The sequence below is a fragment of the Coregonus lavaretus genome (assembly GCF_964263955.1).
Source record: "Coregonus lavaretus genome assembly, chromosome: 7".
Taxonomy (NCBI): Eukaryota; Metazoa; Chordata; class Actinopteri; order Salmoniformes; family Salmonidae; genus Coregonus; species Coregonus lavaretus.
In genome coordinates this window covers 12,616,899-12,627,726 of record NC_139994.1, presented here as the reverse complement: position 1 = coordinate 12,627,726, position 10,828 = coordinate 12,616,899, and the positions used below count along the sequence as shown (strand labels likewise).

At 45.7% G+C, this 10,828-nt stretch overlaps 1 protein-coding gene across 1 annotated transcript in view; it reads right to left on the bottom strand.

Annotated features, from left to right (window-relative positions):
- Positions 1-10,828, bottom strand: part of LOC311133035 (focal adhesion kinase 1-like) — a 123,803-nt gene that overhangs the window by 22,720 nt on the left and 90,255 nt on the right. The window contains exons 16-27 of the mRNA XM_084166455.1: positions 10,248-10,271; positions 8,565-8,662; positions 8,272-8,356; positions 7,634-7,734; positions 6,903-7,018; positions 6,637-6,737; positions 6,104-6,193; positions 5,729-5,933; positions 3,049-3,160; positions 1,816-1,902; positions 794-931; positions 488-619 (exon numbers count right to left, since the gene is read on the bottom strand). Of these exons, the coding sequence (XP_084022581.1) occupies positions 488-619; positions 794-931; positions 1,816-1,902; positions 3,049-3,160; positions 5,729-5,933; positions 6,104-6,193; positions 6,637-6,737; positions 6,903-7,018; positions 7,634-7,734; positions 8,272-8,356; positions 8,565-8,662; positions 10,248-10,271 (1,289 nt within the window). The remainder of the gene's footprint in view (positions 1-487; positions 620-793; positions 932-1,815; positions 1,903-3,048; positions 3,161-5,728; positions 5,934-6,103; positions 6,194-6,636; positions 6,738-6,902; positions 7,019-7,633; positions 7,735-8,271; positions 8,357-8,564; positions 8,663-10,247; positions 10,272-10,828) is intronic.

The window sequence follows — 10,828 nt, the reverse complement described above, 5'->3', positions numbered from 1 at the left end:
GGGGTATATATATACTGAGATCATGTGACACTTAGTTTGCACACAGGTGGACTTTATTTAACTAATTATGTGGCTTCTGAAGGTAATTGGTTGCACCAGGTCTTATTTAGGGGCCTCATAGCAAAGTGGGTGAATACATATGCACGCACCACTTTTCCGTTATTTACTTTTTAGAATTTTTTGAAACAAGTAATTTTTTTCATTTCACTTTACCAATTTGGACTATTTTGTGTATGTCCATTACATGAAATCCAAATAAAAATCTATTTAAATTACAGGTTGTAATGCAACAAAATAGGAAAAAACGCAGAGGGGTATGAATACTTTTGCAAGGCACTGTACCTCTCCTACTCTCTCCCTCCCTCCCTCCCTCCCCCTCTCTCTCTCTACCTCTCCTACTCTCCCTCTTGCTCTCGTTCTCTCTCTCCTTCTCCCCCTCTCAGGATGGTGTGTGTGAGAAAGTAGTTGGTGAATAATGGTCCGTTACCAGGAAGCACTCCTCCTGCTCCAACCAGCGCTGGTCCTCCTCCATCTGCTGCTGCTGTATCATCAGCCTCTCCTCCATCAGGTGGGGGGGCAGCGCCTGGCCCAGACCACGCATGTCCAACGCACCTCCATCCTGAGAAAGGGAGGGAGATATTGCATTAGTATTTAGCCATGTCTGCGATTGCTACAGATGTACCAAGCTCAGACAATAGCTGATGAAATTCAGAAATTCCCCCTGTATACAATTGGCAGAAGCACATAGTAAAAAGAGTCTACATATATATTTGGGTGGAGCTCTATCTCTCACCTCCATGTTGGGGGACCACATGGGGACGTCCCCTGGCCGGTGGTGGTTCCAGGGCTCATGGGGGTCCAGGACACCGGCCTGGGAAGGGTAACCTCCACTGGGCATAGTAGGCATGCCGTGGGGGCCAGGGTACCCAACCTGGATATGGTAGGACAGACGACAGGTGAAAAGCCCATTTTGTTTGGAGAGAGGATTATGATGATACCAAAGCCTTGTCTGTGAGGCAAGGCTGTTCATCATATAGCATTGGGCCCCAGTTAGCATTTCAGGGTACAGGGAAACACTTCGCTTGCAGTATAATGCAATAACTAATTATTGACCCCCAGACACAAAGACCTCTGGGACTAAAAGTATGAGCCTGAATGTGACATGTCACCATTAGCACTGGCTGATAAGCATCTTAATAATAACTGACCTGATCATAAAATAGAAACTTTAAATATGCATACTGATACTCAAAATGCCTTTTAAAGACCCCGAAGCGATAACAACAGAATTTGAGAGTGGATTTTTCAGCAGATGGAATCTGCCTTAAGTCAACAATGCCAGCAGTTGACTTAAGCGCTACAGGAAATGCCTGCTGTCAGCTATGTTTTATGGGCAGCTGAAGTGCTGCAAAATAACTTAGTTTGGGAAGATATTATTTCTCGTTCTCACTGCATTCAGAAAGGGGGAAGCCGGGCACCTCTCCATCAATTCACTTTTGGCTTCAAGCACCCTTTCACAGTTTTACCCAAAAGCATAGAGTTGAGCACTTTCTCTGCCTTCACGCATCAATCCACTAGCAAGTAAGAAACAAACCACATTTACTAAACCAGTATTGCCAGTACCTGATTATCAATACAAATGATATAATGGTAATACCATAGAAATAGAACAGACTTGGAAACTAGGCGTCCCCATTTCTAATTCTATAGGTAATACACAGTAGCTGTGGTAAAAGTGTTAGTATAGTACAGTAGTATAGTACAGTAGTATAGAAGTATAGTACAGTAGAACAGTACAGTAGTATAGTACAGTACCTGGTAATGGTTGAGCTGCCCAGCATGCTGAGGGCTGGGGTAGAATCCTTCACTAGACCGAGGGCTGGGGTAACCAGGTCTGCTAGGCTGCACAGGGAGGGGGAGAGAGATCATACTGTAAGTAGCCTGAAGAACACATTGGATATTTAGACCTCCTGCAGTGTGTGATCACCATCTATCGGACAGGGAGCACTAGTTCCTAAAATTAGTAATTTAGTCTATCTGTGCCTAAAGATATCTAAGGTAAACATCTCAGAAATGTCATATTATACCCCTAGGGCAGGGGTAGGGTTAGGGAGGGTTCTAATTTTAGGTGGGGGGGGGTTAGGGTTAGGGAGGGATCTTACTTTAGGGGTGGGGGGTTAGGGAGGGCTCTTACTTTAGGTGGGGGTTAGGGAGGGTTCTTACTTTAGTGGGGGTTAGGGAGGGTTCTTACTTTAGGGGGGGTTAGGGAGGGCTCTTACTTTAGGGGGGGGTTAGGGTTAGGGAGGGTTCTTACTTTAGGGGGTTTAGGGAGGGCTCTTACTTTAGGGGGGGGGGGGGGTAGGGTTAGGGAGGGTTCTTACTTTGGGGGGGGGGGGGGTTAGGGTTAGGGAGGGTTCTTACTTTAGGGGGGGTTAGGGAGGGCTCTTACTTTAGGGGGGGTTAGGGAGGGCTCTTACTTTAGGGGGAGGGAGTTAGGGTTAGGGAGGGTTCTTACTTTAGGGGGGGGTTAGGGTTAGGGAGGGTTCTTACTTTAGGGGGAGTTAGGGTTAGGGAGGGTTCTTACTTTAGGGGGAGTTAGAGTTAGGGAGGGTTCTTACTTTAGGGGGGGGTAGGGAGGGCTCTTACGTTAGGGGGGGTTGGGGTTAGGGAGGGTTCTTACTTTAGGGGGGGGTTAGGGTTAGGGATGGTTCTTACTTTGGGGGGGTTAGGGTTAGGGAGGGTTCTTACTTTAGGGGGGGTTAGGGTTAGGGAGGGTTCTTACTTTAGGGGGGGTAGGGAGGGCTCTTACGTTAGGGGGGGTTGGGGTTAGGGAGTGTTCTTACTTTAGGGGGGGTTAGGGTTAGGGAGGGTTCTTACTTTGGGGGGGTTAGGGTTAGGGAGGGTTCTTACTTTAGGGGGGGTTAGGGTTAGGGAGGGCTCTTACTTTAGGGGGGTAGGGTTAGGGTCAGGAGGGTACTTACTTTAGCTGGGGTTAGGGTTGTGGAGGTTTCTTACTATGGGGGGATTAGGTTTAGAGAGGGTTCTTACTTTAGGGGGGGCTTCGTCGGAGCCCCCTGAGTCCCAGGACACAGTGACCTGACGTCTCATCTCCATCCTTAGTCTCTCCTCCTGCTGGGCCTTCTCCTCCTCTAGGATAGTACTGCAGGGAACACACATACACACACACAACAAACAGGTTAGCATACACAGCTAACTGCAGGGAACACACATACACACAACAGGTTAGCATACACAGCTAACTGCAGGGAACACACACACACACAACAGGTTAGCATACACAGCTAACTGCAGGGAACACACACACACACACAACAGGTTAGCATACACAGCTAACTGCAGGGAACACACACACACACAACAAACAGGTTAGCATACACAGCTAACTGCAGGGAACACACACACACACAACAGGTTAGCATACACAGCTAACTACAGGGAACACACACACACAACAGTTTAGCACACTTAACATTTATAAAAAAGACTGAACATTTCAACAAAATCATCTAAATTACTGTAGCCTGAAATACAATCATGTTCCTATCACAGACGAGCTGCATTGCAGATGTGATTTTGTTTGTTTGTTGGGCAAATTGATTATCTGTATCCGTTGCCAGGTTCCCAAATCCATCCATGAATCCATTAATGTCATCATCCGATCATCCATCATTCGATCCTACATCCAATTTAGCTTACAGGAAAACGCTCATCCCCCAAGGTTTATGCCTCTGAGAGCCCATCCAAACACACCAGAACACAGATGAACCATCAGCTCCCTGGTCACATCCCCAGCCTGCAGCGGAGGTGTGTGAGAGTCTAGCAGCAGCCTGGTAAATCCTGTACTGTTTTGCTAAACTCTCTTTATCAGAGCCAGCTAGCTCCAGCTCAACCCCTCCACCTCCCCTAGCTTCCCTCTCCTTCCTCCCTCTGCCTTGGACAGCCTGTTGTGGTTGGCCCCCGGCCAGAAAGCTTATCAGCCAGCCGCCACTGGACTGGACTGACTGGGAAGTATGACGCTGTGGAACTAAATATCAGGGTCGTATTCATTACGGCACAACATAGCAAAACGTTTCACAACGTAATGCAAAAAACAGTGTTTCTTTTTGGACAAGTTCAGGTAGTCTGTCCCTGTTTCACTCAGTTTTCTTCCGTTTGGTGCCTAATGAATGCGTCCCAGGGTTTGGCTAGAGGAGAGGCGATCGTAAGGAAGTGCTGTCCTTAAGACACACTATGAATGCCTTCACAGTGGTAGTAAAACTTGGTGTAGCTTACTCTTTGGCCCTTAATTGGTCAAAAACCGCAACAGACAAAGTGGGTATCCCAGGAGCCTTGACGGGTGCTCACTGGAATCTCTGCTGCCCTGTGTTTCCTTTCTCTCCCGGTGCATTATGGATCTAAGGCTGTGCGTTACTATGGGCTAGACTAGAGACAATGGGCTGTTCACACACTGTACCCAAGAGCTCAAAATGGAGCATGAACAGTCACACTCATGATGGCTCACACAGACGCACACACACACGCAACCAGCACAGACGCAACCAGCACACACGCACACACACACGCAACCAGCACACACGCAACCAGCACACACACGCGCACACACACACAACCTGCACACACACGTCAGACCCTTCTTCGTACAGTGCAATAAATCCAGTGACAGGGTAACTATCACCCAAACACAGCAAAGACTTTGGATACTGGTAGCTTAGCGGTTTAAGAGCGTTGGGCCAGTAACCGAAAGGCTGCTGATATCGAATCCCTGAGCCGGCAAGGTGGAAAAATCTGCCGTTCTGCCCTTGAGCAAAGGCATTTAAACCCCAACAACTGCTCCCCAGGCGCCGTGGATTAAGGCATCCCACTGCACCTCTCTGATTCAGAGGGGTTGAGTTAAATGCGGAAGACACATTTCGGTTGAATGCATTCTGTTGTGCTACTGACTAGGTATCCCCTTTCCCTACAGACAACCAACCACATAGTCCTCTACCTCTGTCTCTCCCAAAACATACCCACTGCTCAACATAGGGCTGTGGGGACTGTGCTGAATATGGGTCCAATGGCATGGGAACTATTATCTAGTAGGGACACATGAGTCACAGTTCAGTGAGTCTAAAGTTAACAGGAAAGAGAGTGGCTCACATCCTTTAGGGCTTTATCTATGGACAGACAGACATTTTTACATACTAAGGCAAATGGCCCATGGGATGCGTAGGCAATAAATCCACCACACAAGGGCTGCATCCCAAATGGGACCATAGGGCTCCGGTCAAAAGTAGTGCGCTATATAGGGAATAGGGTGCCATCTGGGATGCAGTCGAGGACTACCCACAGTAATTTACCCACACACACCATCTCCTGTGGCTTTGCTTCAGTTAGACTAAAATATATACTACATACATCACACTTTATCCAGCTACCATGGATTTGACTGATATAGATAGACCATTGAAGTGCATTGTGTGCTGATAATTGATAGTCTCTATTGGGAATATGGCATCAACCTGTTGCCTCTTATGTGGACTACAACTTAAGTAGCTGAGACCACACTGTTTCCAAACTTTACTGAAGTGTCCTATACTTTAATACATGAAACAGTGACCTCTTGAGTAGCAATGTTGAACATCATTCTTCCAGAGTTATAAAGGAGGGAAAACGTATGTAAAAGAACACTGGCATGACCTGAACTTCTCCCCTCAGGGTTACTGACCTGAGCTGGGTTTTGAGCTCTGTGAAGCGGGGTCTCTTGCTGGGGTCGTAGGCCCAGCACTTGGTCATCAGGCTGTAAAGGGTGGGGGGACAGTTGTGGGGCATGGCCAGACGCTCTCCGTTCTCTATCCGCCCGATGACATCATTGTTCTTTACCCCCTGGAAGGGCTTGATACCGTACATGAGGATTTCCCACATACACACACCTGGAGGGGAGGGGAAAGACTGTTAGGACAGGCTCTAGATATAACACCACAGACAGACAGAAACAAACACATACAGACGCACGCGCATACACACGCACACACACACACACACACACACACACACACGAGTTGATCGCTAGATGAGCGTTATTTGTAGCTGCCAAACTCACCAAACATCCACACATCGCTGGCTGAGGTAAAGCGTCTGAAGTTGATGGACTCTGGAGCCATCCATTTGATTGGCAGTTTCCCTTTGGAAGCTGAAAAACCAGTTGAGCAATAGAGACAGTCAAATGCATCAACTCATCTACAAGTGATTTCATCATATGTACCCTATTTTGTTCCATGTTGTTGTTGTGTTAGTCTGATCAGTTGTAAGCGCTTACAAGCATCAACATTTGGAGTAGGGTGAAGTTTCCCCTAGACGCTGATCTTGGGTCAGTTTTGCATTTCCCACACTAATGGTTAAGGTTAGGATTGGTGGAGGAGAAGCTGATCCTAGATTTGTACCAAGGGGAAACTTCAGCCTGCAATACCTTTCACAACCACCAGATGGTGGTAAAATATCAGCCTGGAATCCCGTACATTTGTACCATAGACTTAGATAGACATTGCATCATTGTATCTGACCCATTATGGCACTGCCCATGCTAAAACAGGCTTTTAGGCACTAGAATCCTCTATCTCTCTCTATGGTTTGTACCTTTGTAGTAGGAGCTGTCCTCCATGTAGCGGGAGAGGCCAAAGTCTCCCAGCATCACACAGTCTGTGGAAGACACTAGCACATTCCTGGCAGCAATGTCCCTGAGGAGATACACGCATACATATACACAATGAGTAGGAATCCTGGAAAACCTGAGGATTTTGACAGCCTGGCACCAAAAAATATATTAGAAAGTGTCAAAAACGTCATTTTATATTGTCTCTGTAAACCTAAATAACGGCTGTTAAAGTGGGTCATGGTCTTACCTATGAACAAAGCGTTTGCTCTCCAGGTAGGCCAAGGCTGTGCTGAGCTGGTGGGAGAACAGGATCAACGTTGACAGGTCCAGGTTGTACTTCCTTACTTGTAAAAAGGACCTCAACTGGAAGAGATGAAAACATCGATAAGATACAAGATATCCTCTTTGTTATGACAGTGGTAGAGGGATGACAGCAGGAATGATAGTGTTTTGACAGAGATAGAGGGATGACAGCAGGAATGATAGTGTTTTGACAGAGATAGAGGGATGACAGCAGGAATGATAGTGTTTTGACAGAGATAGAGGGATGACAGCAGGAATGATAGTGTTTTGACAGAAATATAGGGATGACAGCAGGAATGATAGTGTTTTGACAGAGATAGAGGGATGACAGTAGGAATGATAGTGTTTTGACAGAGATAGAGGGATGGCAGCAGGAATTATAGTGTTTTGACAGAGATAGAGGGATGGCAGCAGGAATTATAGTGTTTTGACAGAGATAGAGGGATGACAGCAGGAATTATAGTGTTTTGACAGAGATAGAGGGATGACAGCAGGAATGATAGAGGACACTTTGGCCCCGTTTCCAAATGTGTTCTTGCGTTCTGTGTTCTCCCATTTATTACAAGAATGACAAGAACTCCAATAACACCTTTGCAATACATACTGTAGGTATTGATCCAAACATACTTTGTGTTTGAATGGCTCAGTGCCAACCTAACCTCCAGGTCGCCTCACCTCTCCCATCGTGCACAGCTCCATGATGATCCACACTGGGTTTTCTGTGATCACACCGATTAGCTTCACTATGTGGGGGTGGTCGAACTGACGCATGGTCACTGAGGAACACACACATCAATGGGGTGTGAGGATTTCACAGAACAGTTTAGAACTAAAGAGAAAAGAGAGAAAAGGCTCCCTGGGATAGGTCTAACACATGGGGGCTCAAACGCCTCTGTTCAAACACTGTCAATAGTTGAGTCCCAAATAAAATAAAATAAAATGTTATTTGTCACATGCGCCGAATACAACAGGTCACCTTACAGTGAAATGCTTACTTACAAGCCCTTAACCAACAATGCAGTTTTAAGAAAAATAAGTGTTAAGTAAACAATAGATAAGTACAAAATAAAAGCAGTAAAATAACAGTAAAATAACAGTAGCGAGGCTATATACAGGGGGTAACGAACGGTACAGTCAAATGGCATCCTATTCTCTACTTAGTGCACTCCCTCAACAGTCTGTGAACCGTGTAAACCCAATGAGCAAAGCAACCTGAGACTACCATCAGGCAGCGTGTGCATGGCAACCAGCAGCAGCTGCAGTCATCACCAGGCCCATTACAGTGACGCAGCACAACATCTGAGCACACTCACGTGCTTCCTGAAGGAACTTCTCGCGCACGCTGTCCGACGTGCAGTTCTTGCATGTTTTAATGGCCACGTTTAGAGTGGGATTCTCCTGTAAGAGAAATTTGAGAAAATATTGGATTAGTTTGTGTGCATTACTGGTAGTGGACAATATCATGACAATTTTGACCATAAATAAGAGGCCAGATGTGTTTAGGTAGACAGTAACCTAAACAGAATTGAAAGGAACACGTGAGGACTGAGGGTGATAGGGGAGATGCTTTGGCTGCATTTAGCCAGACAGTTGCAGTACTATTTACCGGGCTGTTGTAGACTCCCTGGTGGACGTCTCCAAACTGTCCCTCTCCGATGCAGCGTCCCAGCTCTATCCTGTCTCTCTGGATCTCATAGTCCCTGGCTGGGGAGGGAGAGATAACTCCTGTTAGTTCCACTGACTCTCATAGTCCCTGGCTGGGGAGGGAGAGATAACTCCTGTTAGTTACACTGACTCTCATAGTCCCTGGCTGGGGAGGGATAGATAACTCCTGTTAGTTACACTGACTCTTATAGTCCCTGGCTGGGGAGGGAGAGATAACTCCTGTTAGTTACACTGACTCTCATAGTCCCTGGCTGGGGAGGGATAGATAACTCCTGTTAGTTACACTGACTCTTATAGTCCCTGGCTGGGGAGGGAGAGATAACTCCTGTTAGTTACACTGACTCTTATAGTCCCTGGCTGGGGAGGGAGAGATAACTCCTGTTAGTTACACTGACTCTCATAGTCCCTGGCTGGGGAGGGATAGATAACTCCTGTTAGTTACACTGACTCTTATAGTCCCTGGCTGGGGAGGGAGAGATAACTCCTGTTAGTTACACTGACTCTTATAGTCCCTGGCTGGGGAGGGAGAGATAACTCCTGTTAGTTACACTGACTCTCATAGTCCCTGGCTGGGGAGGGAGAGATAACTCCTGTTAGTTACACTGACTCTCATAGTCCCTGGCTGGGGAGGGAGAGATAACTCCTGTTAGTTACACTGACTCTCATAGTCCCTGGCTGGGGAGGGAGAGATAACTCCTGTTAGTTACACTGACTCTTACAGGGAAAATGACTCACCAATAAGCTGATCTGTGTGTGTGTGTGTTGATGAGGCCTTTTTTGGTTGTTAATAATAACAGCAAGAAGCCTTGGCTGTATTTTCACTGCAGTAGACGGTAATACTGTATGAAATACTGTATATATCTGTATAAGGCAATTCACACCCACCACCAGGCAATGACATACACACTGCAACAGAAAATGATCAGGCTGTGGTGATGTCAACAGACATAGTCCTCAATATATTTGGTTCCTCCCTGTGCATTTGAAATTACAACAGGCTACCACTTTGGTTTGATGGACTGTATCCATTTTAGTAATTTACCAGACCCTCTTATCCAATTAAGATGAATGCACAATTTCTCTTCAGACAGACACATAACAAAAAAATTATAAATGGAATATCACAACAAAACATTCAAGCAATGGTGAAATTAAAGAAAAACCAAGGAAGAAACACATCAACATGAAAAATAAATAAATAAGCCAATTGAACAATCACTATTGAAGACGCTTTCAACTCTGGTACTGAATGGATGAGATTGCTTCATCTCACAGCTAGCGAGATATTTTACTTGGGTTCAGCAAACAGTATTAAAGTGATAGTTCACTTCAAATTCAACGTTTTTCAAGGGTTTGAATGGATTGAAAAATACCAGTTCCCTCTAAGCTGATGAAATGAAACAATTCCTATCCATTTGGGATGGAGGCGTATGGATGAATCTGAAAAGTCTGGCAAACTTTGATTTTAGAGGGAATTGAATTGATTTTAAGATGACCAGTAGGTTACTAAACTTATGAAATACCTCCAGTAGAAGAGTTGAATGAGCCGTTCTAGTACAGTACACAAGAACAATTACAGACATAAAAAACAGAGAGACAAACAGATCGAGAGAGGCAGCGTTACCTTCGTCTACTCCATAGCTCACTGCTGGGCGGTTAGGATAAAGAGAGGTGGCTTTTAGAAACCATTCGCAACAGAACAGGACAAACACACACAGAAGAAAGTAAGACGAAGGGGAATAGATGTTATGTGGCTTTAAAATAACCAACTTCTGAGTGCACAAAGCTAGGTGTCAATGGGGAAAAACAGGTTATCCTGTAGAACAAGAATATGTGCTAGAAAGCTACACGTGTTACATTAGATATCTCCTTACACATGTTGAAGCTTTTGTATGTCAAAACTTGATCATCTATAAATGGATAATGTGTTGTTATCTAAGGCTGCCTCAGATGGCACCCTATTCTAATTCCTATTGGCCCTGGTCAGAAGTAGTGTACTAAACAGGGAATAGGGTGCCATTTGGGACTCAAAACTATTTCTTGGGTATAGACCCAGTGGGACTCGGTGGGACTCAAATCCCCATGTGGTATGAAGAAACCTACAGATGCTGGATGGATGACTGGATGGAGAGAGCTCTGGTCTCGAGTGTAAGCATGCGATGGGACTCCTCAGTCTCCATATACAGAGCTCCTTGTTACAGAGGA